Source organism: Sphaerodactylus townsendi, linkage group LG02 (genome assembly GCF_021028975.2).
Source record: "Sphaerodactylus townsendi isolate TG3544 linkage group LG02, MPM_Stown_v2.3, whole genome shotgun sequence".
Taxonomy (NCBI): Eukaryota; Metazoa; Chordata; class Lepidosauria; order Squamata; family Sphaerodactylidae; genus Sphaerodactylus; species Sphaerodactylus townsendi.
The window spans coordinates 146,919,892-146,943,281 of NC_059426.1; the positions used below are offsets into that span (position 1 = coordinate 146,919,892).

The following is a 23,390-nucleotide window of genomic DNA, read 5'->3' on the forward strand; positions in this document are numbered from 1 at the left end:
GGGCAACGAGGAAAATGAATAACATTATTCTTTCATTTCAGAAATTGCCCTCCTCATCATGCTACAAGTGTATGCCATACCACACTGGAATATTCAAGGTTGTTTTGAAATTGAAGAGATGTCTATCAAAGTCTCTAACTTGTTTGACATTCCCTATGGGATGAGCTCTTTTGCCATTTTGTGGCTGGAAAGTAATTCTGTAGACAGTACACAGGAAGCAGAAAAAATTATTCATGTAATGAATTTATCCTCCCCTTCCTCAGATGCAGATTACAAAATAGGAACAATCTTCCCTCCCCCCCCCTTTTTTTTTGGTAGGGGGGATGTCTACAAAGACTTTGTGGTACACAAATAGACTTTGTGACTATTTGAAAGACTGTAATAAATACAAGGACACAAAATGTTGGCTTAATTAGCTGCATTTGGCAATTTATAGTGATTAAAATTGTGAGTCTTGTCAGGATTAGAAGGTATGCTAGATTGAAGTGAGTGGCTTTAGTGCATAAGGTCCCATTGGGGGAGTCCCACCAGCGGGGAGCGTTTTTGAGTTTCTCCCCTCCCTGCATCTCTGGGGAAGCTCATTGGAGGTGGTGCGGCACTGCCTCTGGCACATTGGACTCACCTGTACACTTTGTGTGGACTGGGCTGTTAAACATCCAGTATTCTGTATTGTCGAAGATCCTATCAGATCCTCTGAAGGTGCCAGCCACAGATGCAGGCGAAACGTCAGGAGAGAATGCTGCTAGAACACCACCATACAGCCTGGAAACCACACAGCACCCCATCCAGTATATTTTTAAACACATTTTCAGATTTTTCTGCAAACCTGGAGAGTCCCCCAAGTGTTCAAAGCTGTGGGCTTGATCTGCAGAGTTAAGTATCTGCAGATGAGCCCCCATTTGACTACAAAATATGATTAATTGGCTAAGAATCTGTCCCTTTATCAAGTGTGACAGCTAACTATTGTTAGGATATGATTTTTTAAAAGCTTCATAAATATGGAAAGGTAAGTTGATTGGGAGCTTCTTCTCAAAGGGACCTTGTGATTTGCTTATCTTCAGTAAGATATTTTTATGGATTCATGTAATTGCTCTCTTTTAACCAAATGTGTAGCTATAACAGATGGTATAATCTTCTATTGAGTTAGATAATATTAAAGGTGGAGATAGTTATATTTTAATAAAAGTTTAAAATGAAAGCAGAGATTCTCTAACAGTACTTCTTGCGTACTAGACCCACAATGAACCTAAAATGCTGAAGTCAATGTCCTTCCAGGAATTAAATGATCTGATATAGGAAAGTTAACTAAATGCCTAGGACTTCTTAAATACATGCCTGTAGCTGAATCAGGCTTGACCAGAATAGTGTCCAACTTTGTTGCACATGGTAACATTTTAAAATTTACCCCAAAATGAAACTAAGGCAACTACCACATCCTCTTTTTATAGATTATGAAATGTGGCTACAACAATCATATAATGAGGCATAGGAAAAGGACTCAGATCCTGCGTGTGTGTATGAGATGGGTGACAATACCTTCAGAAACATCTTTTGGCAAGGAAAGGGCATGACCTAACCCAGAGGCTAAACATTGCTATAAATTGTCTCTCTTATTCTTTCACCTGTATGCAAGCTTGTGGTACGGGGAAAATTAAATGAACATGACAATGAAGAAATAATTTCAGACTAGGTAGAATTTTCATTTGCATTTATTCAACATTTTCTCCCACAATTCAAAACCAGAACAACATTTTTAAATGAGAAGCTGCAAGGGAAGAAAAAAGTCACAGTAAAATTGTTTTAAGATTCTGCCAGTGTGTCGACTCTCGCAATACATCAAAAAGGTACAAACCTGTTACAAAATATGTAAAAAACACTCAGTCACAATAGTGCAAGAGGCTGTGGGCTGCCTGTCTGGATGGAGGCAATGACAAAAACAGTCTTGTCCATCCTGCATGGCTTGAAGTGAAATAGCAAAAGGGAACAATTCCTTCCACAATGAATAACCAGGGGACTCTGCACAGTTAGCAACACCATGAAGTCATTTTATCTATAAACAAACGATCAGAACCCAATGGTGGATCTGGTGTTTATTCTGCAAGTAGTTGGCAACCTGGTAGGTTTCTTTTTTGGAGAGGGGGGACAATCACGTTGACACTGGCCCAAAATTGGAAACTATGTCACTGCATCAGGGCTATTAACTATGGTTAATCAGAGCTTTGAATGATTCCTACAGTGTTATTCTGACACAATGACATGACTTCCAGTTTTGTTCCAAAGTGATGTTGTGCATTGGTGTGAAGCCAAAGCCCCTCTCCATTTTTCTCCAGTTGGCCTGACAAGGAAGGGCAGTGAATGGGGGGGGGGGGTCCAGCCAGGAGGTCTCCCGCTACAGCAGAAGACCTGTCCCCCCTTTTTTCCTTTGATGATTGGCTCCAACCATCAGAGGAAAGACCCTCTACTGATGGAACGGATTTACAGGCTCCAATCTGGTTCTTTTCAGTTTGCCAGTGCTCTGGAACAAAGAGCTAGGTATTCTCATGTCAACAAAGGTGAGTCCATGTCAGACAAATGCAGTAACAGTCAGCAATGATGCGTCTCCTCCTGCTGATTCTATGGAGGGCATGCCCTTTATGGAGCTGGTTGTTGAGAATACATTAAAATAGAATACATTAAAGTAAAGCGCCAGAATCTGAACTGAGTTGCCTTTTGTACACAATTTAAAAAGTGCTAATTGTTAAGTTTAGAAAGCTAAGAGCTTGGGTTTCATTTACCTAAGACATAATCCTCATCAGTGGAAGAAGCCTGAAAAATTCACACTGGGACAGTCTCTTCATATTCTTGCCCTAATCCTTCTGCAACAAGATGGAGCCAACAGCTAACAAATTCATCCTTGGCTAAATATGAAGCATTGTTGTTGGGTCACGTGGACCTTATCTTTGAAAGCTGCACCCGTGTTGTGGGTTTTTGGGCTAAGCGGCTATGATCTAGAAAACCCACAACCACCAGCTGGTTCTGGCTGCAAAAGCCTTCCACAATACAGTGGCTGTTTGGGTCCTCCTTGAAGTGAGGCAAAGAGCTCGTTCACAAATCCATGGATGTCATTGGATCTTTATATCCTCATTCACAGTCATCTGGATTTGTAAAAGGCCCCATTGGAAAGCTTCCACCTTGATCAGATTAGGAGCTGGTAGCTTGGATGGACAGTTTTTCCATGGGTGTAAGGATTTCCGCCTGTGGAGTATGACTTTCTCACCTTCCACAGCAGCCTGAAATGTCACGTAAAATCCTGTTCCCTGGGGGGGGGGGGGGGGGCATCCAAACCCATGTGTGCTGGCATCCTTAGGAGCTGCGCTGTCAAATGTGAGTCTTGATAAGTGATTTTGCTATAAGTGAGATTTCTCAGCATGGTCCAACTGCTTGGGCTGCAAAATGAGCCCTTTTTAAAAAGCAATAATAGTAATTTAACAGTTGCTTACAAGGTTAGTTTTTCAGAGCCTGTATTCAATATCCCTTGTCTTGTCTCCCACCCCCACCCCATTGTTACGTGTTTAAAAGATATACAATCAGCCCTTGAAATCAGTCAGTCTACTTACAGTGCAATACTATGCAAACTTGATCCATTCTAAGCCTACTGAAATCACCCTAATCCCAATATAGTCTGCACTGGATTACGCTGCGGTTTGTAATGACCTGGGGATTATAACTTGTGATCCTGGGAGAGCAGCCTTTCTGCATATAAAAATGTGCTTTGTAAATGGCTTAGTAGCAGAGCACATTTTGGAAGTAGAAGGTTTCTGATTCAATTGGTAGCATTTTTCATTAAAACAAAACAGAATGGGAAACACCTCTGTTCAAGAAGTGGCCAGTCAGGATAGCTGGTAGCTCCAGCTAGATAGGTAGCCTTAATAAACAGAAGGCAGCTTCATCTGTTGATAAGTAGACTCCATTGCCACAACCCTGACAACCAGGCCCTAAAAAGATGAGATGAGGTTGTGGAGAGCTGCATGAAAGGGATTGGTTCTCTTCAATTTGCTTTCTCCCTCTCAGCAAGGTGTATTTATCAAATCAATTTCCATATTGCACCCCAGCACTCTAAACAGTTTAGCATTTTACGGTAAATGTTTCTACATCATTATCCTATTTAGAAATGCATTAGAGTTTAATTCAGAAATGGATGCAAAACTAGTCCAGGGGCTGCAACCCAGCACTTACAAGAGATTCCTACACACAAAGATCTGTGCCCCAGCCAAAATCAAGTACTTTGTCCCATTGATGTTAATGGGAGAATTACAAGCAAATGCACAAGGTTGAGACACCCCCATCACTCATATACATATGCTCACATAACTTCTGAGTAAATATGCATAGTATTAGGTTGTAACTCTCCCACCAAAAGGTATGTTCTGGGCCATGGACTGGTAGTTTTTGCTCCTAACGATTGGTCTGCATCTAAGGCTGGCATCTTCTGTGACATTCCTCTGAAGATGCCAGAGATAGATATGGGTGAAGTGTTAGGAGCAAAAACTACTACACCACAGACACACAACCCAGAAAACCCACAAGTTGACTTGACACCAACTGCCTTTGATAATATGCCTAATTTTGCTTGGATTTTATCTGAAGTCTGGGGCCATTGTTGGAATTTCACATTGGCTGCAATCATTTATACAGTGTAGAAGGCACATCTTTGTTTTTAGAAGTGCTATTGATTAGGGAAAGTTCCAATGCAGATCAAGGCTATACTCATGAACACCGGGCATTTAAATCACATTGAAATCCATGAGATTTCAGTGACCTAAACTGAATGGAGGATTGCAACTAAAGTGTGTAAATCCATACACTGTATTCATTCCCTTTCACATTCATAAGTGACTTTTGAAATGGTCCATTGATAAGAGTTGTTTGTAGAATCTCCAATGTCGGAAATGTTATGTGGAGTAAAGTGTGTGCACTGACCACGACAGGAAGCCCATTTTGTATGCATGATCAGCAAACAACGGGGCTAGATCCTTCAAGGATCTGCAAGGCAATTGTTTGTCGTCATAACTCTACTGCTTGGTCTGCAATCTCATTACTAATTATATAGATATTATATGACTTGCACAAATAACTTCTATGTGGAACATTTCAAAATAGACACTCTCACTGCATACTGCCAAAAGCAAATGCTGCCTTCGAGCTGTACCTCTTTTCCCGATAACGAATAAATGCACGTGGTGGTGGGGAGATTGCTATGACCAGCTCTGGCCCTCAACTTCCTCCGTGTAGTCACTGCAATGAATGTGCGGGTGCATTGGTGTGTGCACCCAAGGACTTTCTCCATAAGATCCAAAAACATGGAAAAAGGGTTCTTGGGCGCATGAAGATATTGGTATACATGTACTGTCATAGACAGAAAGGCTCTCTATATATGCACCAAAGAATATGCATAGGTCTGGGGAGAAGCTTGCTTGTTATCCTGTCTGCCTTCCTTGAAACATCCTAAAAAGGGCTACTGCAGCAAGGGATTGCATTCCAGTTTGCATGGGTTCTCACTGGGGGCAGAGAAGAAACAGTGTTTCCTGGGAAACTCAGCTCATACTGGTAACCTGTACAAATTCACAGAGGACTAGAAACTGCTAAGATTGTGAAGACTTATTCATATATATCAAAGTCCCATGTAGAAATCTGAATTCTGTTTTGCAGGGTAGTTTGCTGCTAAACAGCTACTGTTTATGCAAAAAGTGCTAGAGCATGGTTTCTAAGTAATGTGTTTCTGCATAGGAAAAGGGTTTTTTTTCCTAATCTGCAAGGAGAGAGGCGTACAGGATGGGAGATAGAAACAGAAGTCTGCTGACAGCTCTAGCCAACTGATTAGTAAGAACTTTGATATTTTAAAAATGAGAAATGGTTATCATTGTTAAGTAGCAAAATTTCTCTTCATTATTTGGGGAACAAATACAGAATACTAATAAGAATATCTCTGAAGCAGAGATTGTTGACATATGGGAAGTGTACTGTTCTAGAATCCATTCAAAGGTAACCCAGTGCTACACTAAGAAAAACAATTCTATGAATCAACCATTCAAATCAATATAGATTGCTTTCTTCTGTTTATAAGGAGGTTAGGCAAGAAGCATTGAAGCTTTAACTAGGGATACAGCCTCATTCTAGTCAAGTAGTGTCAAGACTGAAAAGGTTTTCTAAATAGACCCACGCTATAGGCCCTCAATGTCCCACGCTAGTCAGATCTCATCAGAATTCAGAAGCTAAGAAGGGTCAGCCCTAGTTAATATTTGGATCGGAAACTACCAAGGAAATTCAGGGTTGCTACACAGAAGCAGGCAATGGCAGCCCACCTCTGTTGATCTTTTGCCTTGAAAGCTTGACGGAATTGCCATAAAGTGGCTGTGACTTGACAGCACTTTTCACCGACTAAAAAGAAGGCGAAGAAGAGTTGGGTTTTTATACCCTGCTTTTACTCTACTGTAAGGAGTCTCAAAGTGACTTACAATCACCTTCCCTCCCTCTCACAGACACTTTGTGAGATAGATGGAGCCAAGAGAGCTCTGAGAGAACTGTGACTGGCCCAAGGTCACCCAGCAAGCTTCATGAGGAAGAGTGGGGAATCAGAACCGGTTCTCCAGAATAGAGTCTGCCACTCTTAACCACTTCACCATGCTGGCTCTCAGATGCTTTGCTCAGGCATGTCCCAATGACCTGCACAGTCATATGGGCTTGAAACTTGGATTTTTTTTTTAAAAAAATTGTAAGCTGAGATCCTCAGAATTTTAATGTCTGTACTAGCGTGAGACCACAGTATGCCTAGGGAATTCACAGAGTCTTGAATGCAGTCATTCATTGTGCTCTTTATACAGTAATATCAACCACTGCTGGCAGCATACATGTTTCGCACACTGCAGTCTTTCTAAGGCTTGTTCCACACTAGTCACACACTCTGCAATTGCCTTAATTTATTTGTTCAGTTTTTATGGAGCACTCAGTCAATCCCTTTGTATTGCAGTAATTTTTTTAATGTTCCGTTTGTACCTTTTCAGACTGATTGGTGGTTGAAAAAATTAAAACATGCCTGCAATACCAGGGTGTCCCATGTGAACAGTCAGGGCAGTTGAAAGTACCTAGAGCCCTGGTGTTTTCAAATGTTCAGTCCTTCCTTCTCCCTCTGCCTAGTTCTTTTTGTACTCATTAATGAATTGTAAGTTATCTGCTCTTGGTCTCTTGCAGAGGAACTTGTGTGCTCTTTTGTAGTTTGTCATAGCTGTGGTTTGTTTAAAATCTTGTAATTGAACATTTACAATTATTAACAATAACATTTAAAAAGCAAAGAGCAGCGACTTGCACTGTTTATAAAGAAAAAGGCTATACTTAAGTTCCCTGTTCTTGCAGGGGAACAAATACAGATAATTAACCTTTGGTTCATAAGTGGTGGCAGAGAATGAGCAAGCCCTGGAAGCGTGAGAAATTAGACTGAAAACATAGGAATAAAAGGGGAATTCCAGGGAAAATAGGACTTCTTGCTGAAGAACACTTAATAGTAATTTTTTAATGAATTAGAATATTTATATCCTACCTTTCCTCATGGTTCAAGGTGACTTGTCTAAGGGAATGACTTTTAATGAGACAATGTTTTATTTAGTGCCAGGTGGAACTCAATTCTGCTTGAATCTGAATGTTAAAAGGAATCACTAAGCAACACAAAAAAGTGAGCAGCCACCTTAAAATGAGACCTACAGCCCCACCCAAGGGGTGGGGATTGTACTCACCCCAGCGGAGGGATAGAAATGCTGATGGACAGTCATCACCGCGTACCTGCATTGGCACAGCAGGGGCATTGTGGGGTGGTTGCAGGGGTGGAGCCACTGCAGGTATGTGGCAGTTATGCCACGGCCCCAGCTTTTGGACTTACCCCACTCAAGTCCATAAAGCCCAATGGAGGGCTCTCTGGTGGCAGGGGTGGTGGTGTTTTTTTGTCTACACACACTGCTGATGGGGCAGTGCTGTTGCGGTGCTGTGTCACACCGTCAGGACTTTGGATGGGGTGGCAGTGTTGGAACAGAAAATGCAAATAGCCTTCCCAGTACTTACCACCCCCGCCCCCACCAACCCAGACAATTTTCTTTCTACCATATCTGTCAAAGAGTATTAAAGACACAACTTCTTGTCTGTCAACAAAACAATTATGTAGGTAACAAGCCATAACCAGTCCTCCTAAACCATTCAAGGAAAAATATCAAAATATGTTTCTAGTATCTTCCCCAGACAGGAATGATCAGTCAAGTTCCCTCTTACTGGCAGCTACAAGTATGTCAAGTTTAAAGAATAACCCTGGCCTTGGCATCAGTCTAAGTGACTAAAGGTAATTTTCTGAAAATCCAACTAAAACCAAAGAAAATGTGAGATATTTAAAAGTTTCATCATCCAAGTAGGGAATATTCACTTGTCGATTCAATTGCTGTTCAGTTGCTGGAATTCTCAGAGATTCTGTCTACTGGAATTCTCCGTAACTGAGTGTACATAAGTTGAGAGGGAAGGTTGTCGTATCATGGAAAGCTTTTGTTCCTATTGTCCAATCCAATCCAATGCGAACAGTTCATAATGAAAACTTTATCTCCTACAGTTCCATGTTCCTCAGTATTACTGCAGACCATCCAAAAGAACTTTTTCCAGGATTGAATTACGAGATTTCAAGGACATATCAAAATATTGTTAGCCAGGCTAGACGTCCACCTTATGTTTGCTTGAGTTGTAGTTGTTGAAACACCATTATCTCACTGTGGAAAAATTAGCAGTAAAGTTGAAGGCAGGACTGAAGGAATTGTAAGTCTCTAGACACTTAAGTGAGCTGCTACCAAAGCCACCAGGGTATTGTAAACAAATCTCAAAAGAGCTTTCACTCTAAATAAGGTTGCAGTAGGCCAAGACCTAGAAATGCCAAGTGTTTCCCTGCTATTCCGACACCTTGAAGGAAGTTCTGTATCTTCTCTTCCACAAGGCCTGTTGATTATACTGAATCAGCCACAAATGGCAGACTTTTCGTTCAATGTACAGCACATTCCTTGGCATTACCAGCTTCGTCTCCCAACGCATCAGGATTTAAGCTCTTTTTCTGCTCTATTTCCACCTGGTGAGAAAGAAAGAGTTAAGGAAAAGAACAAAAGCTTATGTAATTTCTGCTTCCTGGCATTCTGTCAACCGTAACTTGCTTTAGTATAATGCAAGAGCTTTCAAAGTCCTAGGGGGTCATACTATTTTAAGGCAATCATTGATGAGTGGAAAGTGTATGTTGCTTATTCTCTCTCCAAATAATGGAGCATTATTGAAGAAACCTGTTTTTTTTTTTTGGGGGGGGGGGGGGTTGTGGTCCACCTCATGTACAATGGAATTCTTGCTTCCTGAACTACCACAATCTGGCCCTTCTCTGAGGAGGTTTAGGATGGAGGAGATTGGCTTCTTCACAGCCGTCATGTTAGGCTATGAGTGAAACAAGTTTCAGCAAAGGGGGATGTGCAGGGGAACTGACTGTTATTTAATTACATGCACAAACACCCTGTGGTTCTCCCTGCAGATCTGATCTAGAGCCTTATTTGAGGCATTCATCATTATTTGAGGCAACCAGTTCTCTGGCATGAATTTGTTACATTGTCTGCTTTGGAAAGGCCAAAATTACCTGGAATGAATTCTAAATATAAACTATGGACAATGTAAAATCTAAATAGATAAAAATTCTGTAGAAGGGGGGGTGGGACTTGCAAAGCCTTACAGGGAACAGGAAATCCTATTGAGTTGGATCCAGAAATCCATCCATGCAAAGATCTTACCCACTTTCCCCTCCCCCAAGTGGTCCCTTTGAACCTCAGAAAACTGAACCTCAGGGTCACTTGGAGTAGTATCCATGTGGGTCAGTGGGGGAGGGGATGATTTTATTACAGACACGTTGTAAGGCAGGTGGGGCTGACAGAGGTCTAACAGAACTGTGAGTAGGCCAAAGTCACCCAGCAGGCTTCATGTGCAGGAGAGGAGAAACAGATTCGGTTCACCAGATCAGAGTCATGTAGAGGAGTGGGGTATCAAACCTGGCTGTCCAGGTTAGAGTCTACTATTCTTAATCACTACACAATGTTCCAACTTCCCCTGAAAAGCTAGATACAATAGGAGAAGGTGGGATTAGTGCTGAAAGCACATAATTTCCTTTTTTCCTATCAGTCTTTCCCACCCTTTCCTGAGCCATGCAGGACTCAGGGTAGCTAACAAAAGTATAATATTACATTCTAGCTGATGCAGCTCAGATCTGTGCCCTCAGCTCTGTGCCCCTTCAATCAGCTGGCTAGTTATGCGACCTGGAGTTGGCTAGCAACCCAAAAGTGCCAGCTGAGATCTTAAGATGTAATGTTGAATGATCGTGGTTGGCCTTCTGTTTTGTGTGAGTTGAAATGTCTACATAGTGCTGGGGAGTGTGAACACCCCAATTTTTTGTTTTACATTTTTGTGCTATAAATGTAACATCTCCATCCTTGCTTTGGTGAGCTTCTCAATCATACCTTGTAACTGTAATGTGCTGAATAGTTGACCCACTTCCTGACATCTGTCTTGCCTTCCACAGAGATAGAACGAATGGAAGCCTTGGATGCTGAAGTGGTTGGCATGTCAAACTCCACATCCGCATAGCGGACAATACTGGAAGGCACTTCCCGGTCTGAACCAAGCTCCAGGTGGCAGAAGAAGCAGTGAGGATGACCAGAACCTGCAAACAACCAGAGTAAGACTATGGGCATTAAAAACTGGCTGAGATTTAACAATTGAATTGTGTGGAAGCTATATCTTAAAACAGAGGAAAGACAAGGGCAGAAAGGTGGAATATAAATGAAGCAAATAATAAAGACCATCCAATTATCATGATTCAGAGTGCTGTCTTCATGTAGTCGCAGAAGGTTGCATGAATGACTGAATGTATTCTGTGGATTACACATTCCATTGTGGATTACACATTCCATTGTTTTGGATTGACTCCTATTAATGTAAACATGACATCTGAATGGCTTTTATTTTTTAGCCCTGTGGCACTTCTACCGTGCCATACTCGAAGATATAAAGCTTCGACTTTTTCAGCACATTTTTATGCTAGAAAAAAGCCCCCCCTCGGTTCTATAACTCCAAGGTCGCCCCACTTACCTGTTCTCCGGTGCCTCATCAGGGAGAGCAGCTCCTTATCTAGGCTCTGCTACGTTGCTCTTAATTTACCTTTTTTCCTTGCCTTACCTCATCTGAATTAACTCCTTCCCTCGCTCTCCCCCCGCCCACCATCCTCTTCTCCTCTTCACCTCCCTCCCCTCCATGGCAGATTTACCCAGCTGAGGCCCCAGGACCTAAGCAGCCTCAAATGGCTGCCAAATCCTTCTCACCAGACAAGGAAGCATTCGTCCGCTCACTGGCGGAATGCACATGGGCGGCTTCCAAGGGCACAAACCGGGATAAACCGGTCCCCACCCAGAAGAAGGCTGGCAGAACGGGCAAGCAAGCCCCGATCGAGACGCATCCTCCGGAGCTGTGTTTAAAAAAGCTGTGGCTGCAGCAACAGGAGGGAGGAGCGAAAACCAAACGGGTGGACGCCGGCGGCCCCAGCAGGGACGCGTCTGGCGCGGCCCGTCAGGAACTCCGAGCCGAGGAGGGAGGAACGAGAACCACGTTGCCGAATGCCGACGCCCCAAAAATTGGCTGCTGCATTTCCCACACTAGGCTTATACTTAAGTCAATAAGTTTTCCCAGTTTTTTGTGGTAAAATTAGGTGACTCGGCTTATATTTGGGTCAGCTTATACTCGAGTATATACGGGCACATTGCATCATTTGCCCCAGTCTGAATCTAAACTTGTCAGAGGCAGTAAGAAAACATCTGGGTAGAGAATAAGGAGCTCAGAAAAATATATTTTTATAACCATGAACACTGATAAACTGTGAGACTGCAGTTAGTGTGTGTGTGGGAGAGATTCAGCAACATTCCCCTCACCCAAAATGTCCCAGAAGGAGTTATTTGCCCCACTGGAGTTTTGTGCATAAAACTTATCACTGTGAAAGCAACCCTCAATGAGGCAAATAACTCCTTCTGGAACATTTTCAGCATGAACCTAAGCAGAGTTACACCCATCTGTGCCTACTGAAGTCAATGGCTTTAAAGGAGGTAAATCTGCTTAAGACTGCACTATGTGTGGAAAGAATAGCTTGGGTGGAAGAGTGAAGATCCTTATCCTTTCAAGTTGTACTTCTGATCCAAATTTGACCCTTGTAGTGTTTGGGAACTTTAGTTCCCTGAAATGGCTGTCTGATTGGAGGGAATGAGAACTGGTCTAGGAGAAAATAGACCTGATGTGTTTTTTAAAAAAATGTAATGTCTAGTTTAGTCCTAAGTATGCTTAGTGGGAAACAGGCCCTGTTGAACTCAGTTCAGCAAATTACCTGTAATCTGAGAGGGCCACTGTTTGAATCTTACCTTGGCCATGAGCCTACTACATGGCCTTAGGCAAGCTTGTCTTTTGCAGTCTTAGCCCCTATCTGCAGCATGAAACCGAAGTGTTTATTTTAAAATGTAAACTTAATTTAATTTAAATAAGATTTCTAACGAGACTTGCTTTAAAACTGCCTCATTTTTTTAGATTCACACACAGGACAATACACTTTTGGAAATGGGATGTGCAGTTTTAGTCGGAGTTGATCTGGTGACAACTGTTGATGAGATTTAGTGTCGAAGCAATATCATAAGTCCTGTTATCCTTCAATATGTGCTGACTGTCTCACAACAAAAAGTAGCAATAAACTGTATGCAGCGATGCTTTCTTCATGCTCTGTTTTGCTTGCCTACAAACAGATACTCACTCTGAAGGATCAAATCATGTCCTGTCAAGATAGCCTGTAAATAAGGTTCCTTTCATCAGCTAAAATCAATATGTTGCTTTTGAGTTGGTGGAACACAATACAAGTTATCAGACCGTTCTCGGAACAGCCACAGAAGAGTTTTTTTCGGGTGAGGGGAATCTGGCTTTGCTGTGTTGATCTGACAGCTCCAATGAGGCCCAGAGCGGGATTTTTCACTACTAGTTTTGTGCCATTGGACAACAGCTGCCCTTCCACGCAACAAAAGGACAGCTGTGCAACTCAAGACACTTGCCTTCTGTTCCACAAGGGCCAACTGGTGCTTTCATGCATTACAAAAATCAGTCCAGCAAGACTTGAATTGGACCAATTTCAGAATAAGCCAACAGTGAATTCAGTACCTCCAAATTCAGGACCCACATTTATGTATTTATAAGGCTGCCAGATTCTAGGTCCAGGTGGGGACAGAGGTCTCCCAGAACTACAATGGATATCCAGACTGCAGAGATCAGTTCTCATGGAGCAAATAGTTGGTTTGGATGGTAGACTCAATGGTATGTATTTAGCTGAAGACTAGGGGTGGGCATTCAGTCAATTTGAACTCAACCTTCCCCAATACCTTGTAGATAGGGGTTTTTTTTGGGGGGAGGGTCACTCTAAAAATGGTGGCAATAAAAGACAGCTGAAAAATCAGATCCTGAAAATGCCAACTTGCTGTTTTCGAGACCTACAGAGAGTTTGTGAGCAGGTGAATTTTTGGGGGGTTCAGGTATAACAACACGAACATTTTCAGAAAAATCAAAAAGTTGATATGTAGTATCAGCTTTTAAAAATATTTCTGTGTCTATTAAAATTGAATCTGAAGCATACTTTAAAAAGGTGACCGCCCCTACGGTGGTTTTCTCCAACCTAGCCCTGTCCTTCCTCAGGCATCCCAAAATCTTTAGGAATGTTCCAACTCAGAGTGAGCAACCCTAGTATCTATAGTAAGTTAAGCAAGCTTAGGCCTTACTGTCTTTGTAAAGGTAAACTTGGATTGGGAGTATGCCACTTCATGTTGCAGATGGGCACTTGCATTACTGAATGCTGCATCAGCCAGAAAACAAAATCCATCTTGTAAAAACTAGATATCAAGGAGGCGGGCTTCTATCCTATCCTTCCTTCCAATCTAATTTTCCACAGATGGTAATTTTCTTGTTTGGAGATCCTTTAATCATCGGAGCTCCACCGGCAGTCTGATGTCATGTGTGGACAAAGCCTATATAAGTTTATGCTGTTTACTGTCAAAATTTTTTGACTATTTTTGACAAGGAAGGCTATGATGATTGAGGCTGAGATCAAGCTTGGGAGAGCCATGCTTATCTCGCTCGAATCCCCATATGGTGGCAGTGGTGGGATAAGCGTGGCTCTCCCAAGCTTGATCTACTATGACTTCAGAGCAGTTAAACCAATTGCAGCAAGCAATCAAAGGCTATGATTTTTCTGCCAACAGAGGTTGAACTGTGATATCTGAGCAGAGTGGACAATGGAGGTTGTCTGATACAACCAGGATCTGTTGTTCTATTAGTTCTGCTGCATTTTTTAGACATTTCGAAAGCACAATTACCTTATGTAATGCAGCCATACATTTTGAACTTTCCAACAAAACATGTTTTAGCAACTTTTGGGCTAAACTGGCTGCAGTGGGTTTTCTGGGCTGTGTGGCTATGGTCTGGTAGTTTTTGTTCCTAACCTTTTGCCCACATCATTACTGTGACATGCCTCTGAAGATGCCAGCCATAGATGTAGCTGAAACGTTAGGAGCAAAAACTACCAGACCACGGCCACACACCCACAACCACCAGTTGATTCTGGCTATAAAAGCCTTCAACAATATATTGGGTTAAACAGTATAAAATACAACTTTCTGCACAATTATCTAGTTCGAGCAGAACTACCCACCAGAGTTTTTGTCAGGCAGTCGATTTATCCTCCACACAATGGAATTAAAGGCATGCTCATATTTGGCAGTTCCCAGTGTTACTTTCATTACTGGTTCTAAACCAGAAACACTGTTGGATCCAAAGCTGGCACATTTATTTACTCTTGCTTTCAAGGACTTTTCCCCCAGGACACTTTCTCTACGGAAATTTTTCACCCAGTCGTGTGGAACCGGGTAGCGGACCATCACATTTTCACAGGGAACCTGAGTTAGAGGGTCTCGGTTGGAGGAGAATCCTGGAGACATCATCAACCAGCTCTGGAGTTCCACCTCAGCCCCATTAATACTGGCTGCAATCCTTAAGGTGAAAGGCAATGTCTTCTCAGAAAATGTACTTCTAAAGCGCATTAGTTCAAACCGACAGGCATCCAAGGGGTTAAAGAGAATGATGCGGTTGCTGGTGAACATCTCCTCATCCACACAGGTGTGGAAGTGGCAGTCATACAACTTAATCCACTTGGTAGTGGTGGTAGGCATGATATCATGCCGTGAGACAATTTCATTCCCTTTGACCATAATGTCATTGAGGCCTAGCCTGCATTCTGCCAAGCCAGAAAGGAATGTGAGAATATGCACTCTTGTCAACACATTGTGCTGCAGAATTCTGTTGTCCCCTTTGGCCAAGATGCCATAGAACTCATCCTTTACATCCACAGTGACTTCCTCCTCTTGGTAGTTTAGCCCCACTGTGCTCAGGTCTGTTGATGAGGTGGGCAGATCCATTAATATATCCTGGACTGCCCGGATGAAGCTAAGAAAGTCTTCATAGCTAGGAGTGCCAAGCTTTATAACCTGTTCCCTCTCTGCTGTGTGAGTGACAGCTGGCTTTGGCTGGTACTTCTTTTTCTCCTTATAAATGGTACGGTCTATCCTCACACTGTGTATCCTGCCATTCTCATCGTAGTTTTGGAGCTTGGGCTCTGAAATCTCATGGTTGATGTCAAGCTTCAATTCCTTGAAGGGCTTCTCCAGCCCCTTCTCATAAAAGAGTTGCAAATATCCGCTGTCAGTCAGTTTCACGTAAATTGGCCCCCAGTGTCTAGAAGACATGATGTTCTTCTTCTCTGGTATCCGCAGCATCATTGGCCAACCATCCTTCCGTTGAGGTGGCCCTAACCAGGATAAAGTGCCATCCAATTCAGATGGCAATGTGGGGTCATCGTCAGGCAGAGCAGAACTGCTGAGTTCATCTGGATCCCCAATCTGCAGTTGCTTCAGATGTTCCACAACATCTCTGTGCTTTCGGTGTTTACTTGACTCATTGAAGCAGACGGTGTCAGGCTGTTGATGGAGGACAATGAGGGAATCTCTCTGATTTTTACCAGGGGTGCCAGACACAGAGCTGGAGTGGGAGCGCCTGTCCCGTTCTTCAAAGAAAGAACTGAATGGGTTAATAGGGGAAGGCTGAACATCTTGAACATCGAGGAAAGGGTTAGTAGCACTCCAGGAGGGTGCACCACTGACTGAAGGCAACCTGGTTATAGAGGAAAGGTCCAGTTTCTGCACTTTGGAGAGGTCACCCAGTGTGCTTCTGGGGCGTTCCCTCTTTTTAAAAGATGAGGGGAGGAGGGTAGAATTTGTATCTGGAGTCTGTGCTGCTGCTGCTACTGTTGTTGTTACAACTGGTGGAGTCTCTGCTGGTGGGATGTCTGCCTTCACAGGGGATAAAGTTGGCGGAGAAATACAGTTGACTTCATTGTCATCAAAAGTTACCCAGCTGGGGAAACGGGTTGGGGTTAGGTTTTCATTGTGGCCATTAAAGGATGTGCCATTCAGCTGCCCACTGGGAGCCTCCATTCCTAGCTCTTCATCTTCTGGAAAGGATGAGGAATTGTCTAAAGGTGAAGGGAAAGGAAAGAAGAGAGCCATTACTATGACATAAATTCCAAATATTGCAGTATATCTCATCTTTGTTGCTACCCTGTTTCCCCAAATATAAGACATCCCCTGAAAATAAGACGTAGTAGAGGTTTTGCTGAAGTGCGAAATATAAGGCATCCCCCGAAGGTAAGACATAGCAAAGTTTTTGTTTGGAAGCATGCCCAACGAACAGAACACAGAAAAATAAGACATCCCCTGAAAATATGACATAGTGCATCTTTGGGAGCAAAAATTCATATAAGACACTGTCTTATTTTCGGGGAAACACGGTATGCTTAGAAGGACTACGATGCAACGTATGTATAAATGTGTGCTAAAATGTTCTAGAGTTGGGAAATTGTCCCTGCAGAGGAAAAAGTAATAATAACTGTAGAAAAGACTCCCCTCTAGTCTCCTTCACAAAATTGCGGGTGAAAATAAATGTTCTTCACAAGAGCCCACAACAAGACAGACATTTTGGGCTCTGTTTATGATGAAGATTATGCAATATACTTTTCAGAGGTTCTTTCTATTGGTCTTCTCTGATCAGCCATATTCAAATACATTGCCTACGTCACAAGATTCTCTTATGAAGACAGTTTTAGAAAAATGCAACTGTGCTACCAGTGATTCTATCAACTACACCAATCTGCCTGTGGTCAGAACACACACTCTCACAGTTTGTCAAGTTCAGTAGTGGGGGGAAAAAATCACGCATTCAGAATTACTGTTCAAGAATGATTTGGGACTGTTCAGCGGCTCTTTAAGTTTTCTTGTACACACTGGCGTAATGCCCATTGGGCAAGGTGGGCAGCTGCCCAGGGCATCACCTTGTGGGGGAGGGGCATCAAAATGCTGGGTTCGTTTTTGGGTATTTTAGTGGTTTTCCATTTTTGGCCTGCAGGGGGCGCGGTTTTTAGGCTAGCCGCGGCACCAAAATTTCAGCGTATCATCTGGAGACTGTCCTTATGCTACCCCCCAAGTTTGGTGAGGTTTGGTTCAGGGAGTCCAAAGTTATGGACTCCCAAAGGGGGTGCCCCTATCCCCCATTGTTTCCAATGGGAAAGCTAATAGGAGATGGGGGCTACAGTTTTGAGGGTCCATAACTTTGGCCCCCCTGAACCAAACTGCACCAAACTTGGGGGGTATCATTATGGCAGTCTCCTGATGAGACCCTGAAAGTTGTGAGACTGTGCCTTCAGAAATGCCCCCGCCCCCCACAGACTGCAACCCCCATTGACAGCAATGCAGAAAACTCAATGCAGAACAAAGATTCTTGGGCAAATTTCTAGGATGTTCCTGCAGGGGGTGCATTTTTGGATGTATCGGCACCAAAATTTCAGGGTATCATCTGGAGATGATGTTCTCTCTGTGCTTGGTGCAGTTTGGTTCAGGGGGGCCAAAGTTATGGACCCTCAAAACTGTAGCCCCCATCTCCTATTAGCTCCCATTGGAAACAATGGGGGATAGGGGCACCCCTTTTGGGAGTCCATAACTTTGGACTCCCTGAACCAAACCTCACCAAACTTGGGGGGTAGCATAAGGACAGTCTCCTGATGATATGCTGAAATATTGGTGCTGATATGTCTAAAAAGGCACCCCCTGCAGGCACCAATGTCCTGGTGCAAAAAAAGTTTTGGTCATGGTAGAGTGGCCGCCCATGGGTGGGGGGGGGGGGGCATCCAACTCAGGTTTTGCCCAGGGCTACAGTTTGCCCAGGGCTGCCTCGTTACGCCCCTGCTTGTTCAGAGAAATACATTTCACCAAAAATTATGCTGGGAGGAAAAAGATCAACCAGGAGAAAAAATGTAGTTATATAGAACTGCTTTACCTTCTCAGGGCTATCCATAGCTCTAGGAGTCATCCCTCCCACATCAAACAGATATTCCCTAAGAAAGGTGGCTGTCCTGCCCTTTTCCAAGTTGTGTACTAATTCCCGGTTGCCAAGGTTTGACTGTACAAAGCCATAGCAACATCCATTCAGAAGAGAGAGAATGTTGGAATGCTGAGTGGGAGGGGAAAATTGTGAGTGAACTAAGAACACCAATGGTTGCTCAGGAAACAAAGGGGCTGACTGCTGAGGGGATCATCAATTGGTTTGGATGTCTCGCTCAGGTAGAACAGGCTGGTTGTTTCATTAAGGTTACTGAGAAAAAATTATCTTACTCAAGAGCGAGTCTTCTGAGATAAGTAGACTGAATGTACCTGTATGGATGTGACTGTGGGGCTGATCTGAAGAACTCCTGAAAGTTGAGTTGGCGTATGTTAGCTAACTGAGATAGATTTGGGTTATGCTGTGTTTAAGCCCACATTTCATTTTTCCAGTAACAATCTGGAAAAGCAAAGATCTGCCTCAGCCAAATGCTGGGCAGCTATGCTGCTTCAGTAACATTCAAACAGCAGCTGTTTTTAAATTTGATTGTTGAACCCTGCTAAGAAACTGAATAATTATTCTTTTGCAATCCTGCTTTTTGTTTCTCACTCAGGCTTACAACCAAGTCATCATCATTGTTCACAATAGTGAACTCACATTTGTACAGCCATCAAAATAAAATTGGGCTCTGTTGCCTTAAAACTCATTGAGGGGGATTTCGGTCACCCTCTCGACATAAAGAATAATCTCAAATTGCTCTGTCTACATGACTGTTTCATTGCTGAGAATCTGTCTTTATGGTGGATGGAGGCACAGGGGAAGAGAAGTCTCCTGCATATTGCAGGTATTGTTATAGGGAGGGGAGACAGAGGAAGTGTCCCCCCAGACATGCACTTCTCTTCCTCGTGAAGTCTTTCTGAGGGAAAGCTAGTGCAGATCCATCCCAATACTAGGAGTAAGTAGATTTTGCACCACCACAGGCACTTCCACAAGTACAACAATTTACTTTTTCCCCAGGAGAAAATGGTCAGTGCAGTGTGTAGTCATCAGAATGTGATATGAAATCCCTGGTTGACTTTGAGTCAATTATCCTTTCATCACAAGCCAGGCTTAGCAAGATAAAATATTCCCTCTATAAAGACTCTTGGATAGCACCAACCCAGCTTCAGTCAATTTCATTTGCTTTCCTTCAGTCAAGCTTGATAATTTCCATGTTCACATTTCATGGTACAATGCCAGGCTCAGCCTAGAATTGAGAAAGACTCAATACCATCAGCAAGAAATGTATTGCCATAATTTTTTACTAAGTTATAAAAATGTTTGACCCTGAGGTATATTATTAGTATTATTTATTGGCTTCATTATGCAGCCCCTCCCTTTTCATGCTCAGGCAGCTCACGCCATGTTATAAAACATATAAAACAATATTAAATATTGAAATATCAACAATATCAAATAAACCTAAAAAGACATGTTGCAACCAACAAGACACTGTTCAACAATATTCCACACCCTCAAGGGATTGATAGTAGAATTCAGTAAAAAAAAGAGGAGGAGGGGGAGGGGGAGGAAGGCCAGATGGTATCATAGCTGAATCCACAGTACGCCTGGAGGAACAGCTTTGTCTTACAGGCCTTGTGGAAATAATGTCTTCAATTTAGAAGACCTGGACTGCTCTTTTACTGGTTGCCACTTCAGTGTGGCTACTGCTAAAGAAAAGAGCTTTCATTCTATAAGTCAGTGATATACAGTGTAATGATAGCCTATAGCTAGTGTTGTTAGTTCACATCCCAATATGAATGGAACAAGATGGAGAAACAGTACTGGAGAAGGTACAGTGCAGGTCAGCCACATGGCTGCCACGTGCACGTGTTACAGGTGGAACATGAAGTCACATGGAAGTGCTTTTTCAGATAGCATTCACGTTGGCAGGTGAGATATGAATTAGGCCCCCTGCCTTCCATCAGACCAGCTCCTGATCCAGAAATCCAGGGGTCAAATCCTGTAGAAAAGATGCCCAAGGGTTTTTTTGGGAGGGGGATTTTCTCTAATTCCTCACTATTTTACAGCAGTCATCGCAATACTCCCATGGCCCACTTGGTGGGGCGTTTCAGGCTACAGTAGGAGAAGGGAAGCAGGGCCCCATAACTTTGCTGTGTAATTTAACAATATGGCCAGAAGGTGGAACAATAAAATCAGATTAAACTTCAGATGCTCGAGATTCTTGTTAAATTCAATATAACAGAACAGTCCCTCCCTCCCCAACCTATTATTGACTAAAGAGAAAAAGAAACCATGGTGAGATTTGATCATAAATCTCCAGACATCCTATTTCGTTTTACCATATGAGACCAGAAGAATTTAAGATGCTGTTGTATCACAGTGTTGGTGCCAGGCTGTGGCCCTCTGTGCAACCCCAAGCGAATGCTCCAGTATGATGCAAACTGGCTCCAGAAAGCATTGCCATGATGGCTTCATAGGAAATATTTAATGGCAATGGCACAGCCCGAATTCTAGGCAGCTGCAGAGGTCACTCAACAAAATGTGAACCATCCCTCACTGCAATCAGACATCGGTGGGAACCTTTGTTCCCTTCCTCTTATATGAATGACTGCATGTTTCAACCCCCCGCTCCTCCAATTTTGTGGCTACAGAATCGTAGATCATTTAAACTAATTAAAGAAATCCATTTGCTAGTCAGTGTAGATAAAGAGGGTGTGAAATCTGTTTTTAATGTGCTTTCCTGATTTGCCTATTTCTCCTTGAGTTAAACACCCTCTCCCCAAGAAAACAGTTTACTGCCCACACAGCCTACAGCCTACAACACCATCCATGAAGTAACTTCTGTTTTATGATAAGGTGCTGAACATGCATTCGCTAAAGTCCTTGTGTGGCTAAGAGCGGCATTCTTTCCCAGCAAAGGGTGTTTTCTGCAGTGCATTCAAGGCCACAGCTACTGTTGCTGGGACTGCTGCTCTGTGTGTGTATAAAAATAAATACTGTGTAGCTGTAGAATTCATTTTATGATTAATATTGTAGCTGGAGTATTATGGAGAAAAAGAAAAATGGATACGATTACGGAGTCTAAATGAATAGATGGTGTTCTAGCTTCTGATCATTTTGAATGTGCAGGTTAGGGAAAAAAACCTCATATGAATGTCTTGATGACATCTCTTGATGGTTTTGATCTTAGCAAGCTGCAGATATAAGCTGCCAGCTATCAAATAGTAATTACCATGTTTTCTTTTCAGTGTTATTACATGGCAAGTTATCTTTCTGATGAAACAGAATTAAAAAAAAACCCGCAATGGGCGAACAATCAAATTTTGTTTGTTTGTGTAAGAGCACTCAAGTCACTTCAGACTCACAGTGACTCTATGAATCAGTGTCCTCCAAAACATCCTGTCGTTAACACCCTTGCTCAGGTCTTGAAAACTGAGGGCCATGGTTTCCCTAACTGAGTCAGTCTATCTCTTGCTTTCCTGATTTTCAGACTTCTCCAAAGAACTTTTTAAGTACAACTGAAAGATAGTTTGGCCACTACTATTTCTCTTCTTCTGCAATGCCCTGCTAGTATAGTGTGCCTCCTTAAGACACATTGGCCCTTTCCGCATGGGCCATATACAGGGTCCCAGGGACAGCAAAAACGCCGTCCCTGGGAGACCGTTCGCACAGGACATGTTGCTGCTTTCCAGCAGTGCTGTCCTGGCTTTCCCTGGGCGGCGTGAAGCCGCCCCTGAAAACCTTGCTCAATGAGCGAGGTTTTAAAAAAACAGAATGTTCCCGCCAGCGCAGTGTGAACCGCACCACTGGGAAGATACTGTTTTCCCCATTGGCTCCACTCACCATCTTGTGCAGCGTCCCTCTGGAGGGCTGCAGAGACCCGCCCACGCTGCCCTCCAGCCTCTGGAGGTCACAGGGCAGCATGGGCGGGTTCCTGCAGTCCTCCAGAGCCATGCTGGATGGGACAGCGAGTGGAGGGGGGTGACTGGAGGTGGCTCCATACGGAGCCGCCTCTCCGGCTGAGGGAGAAGTGCCGGCCATTCGCACGCTAGTGTGCGAACGGCCCCCGACCCTCCGCCGGCACTTCCCCCTCAGCTCCGCGCGTGTGCGGAAAGGGCCATTCATGCCAGGCAATATCCAGGCCCAGGGGTGTACCTAGTGGGGTGGGGAGTGAATGCCCTGGTGTTCCATGAAGCGTGTATTTGAAAGCCAAATTGGGAGTGATTCATTCATCCTCATTATTTTGATAGGACCTCCTATAGTTTAGCATTTCCTCCCCACCCACCCCCACCCACAACCAGTGATTGGATTCAAATAATATAACACCCGGTTCCGGTGGTGGGATTCAAATAATTTAACAACTGGTTGTTTACAAGCACCATTTTAACAACCGGTTCTGCCAACGTGGTACAAACCTGCTGAATACCACCACTGCCCCCAACCCCTCGGTAATTTATCTTGCCAGTAGAGTATTTTTGGAAACTTGGACTTAAATTCTAATGCTGCACAGGTAAACTATTTTATTACAGAATAAGTTCTGTCTTTCATCACTGGGAAGCCTTCTGTTCTCACAACGTTCTTCCTACATGGGAGGTAAATTAGGTGAAGAGACAGTGGAGCAACCCAAGGCCACCCAGGAAGTGTCACACACAGCAGAGAAGGATGTGAACTGAGTCTCCCACGTTCAGGCCCAACACTCTAGTCCTTTAGCCACACAGATGACTAGAATATGATGAAGTGCAAATTCCCAAAGGCTCAGTAGGACAGTTTCATGCGAATGAGTTTCATTGTGTAAAGTGGGACTTACT

General features: G+C 43.3%; 1 protein-coding gene across 3 annotated transcripts in view; it reads right to left on the reverse strand.

The window, feature by feature from the left end:
• Window positions 1–6,746: 6,746 nt before the first annotated feature.
• Window positions 6,747–23,390, reverse strand: part of STON2 (stonin 2) — a 70,504-nt gene continuing 53,860 nt past the window's right edge. For all 3 annotated transcript variants that reach the window (XM_048485060.1, XM_048485061.1, XM_048485059.1), the window contains 3 exons: window positions 14,807–16,681; window positions 10,542–10,744; window positions 6,747–9,124 (listed from right to left, as the gene is read on the reverse strand). In XM_048485060.1, coding sequence (XP_048341017.1) covers window positions 9,041–9,124; window positions 10,542–10,744; window positions 14,807–16,681 — 2,162 coding nt within the window. In that variant the 3' untranslated portion in view covers window positions 6,747–9,040. The remainder of the gene's footprint in view (window positions 9,125–10,541; window positions 10,745–14,806; window positions 16,682–23,390) is intronic.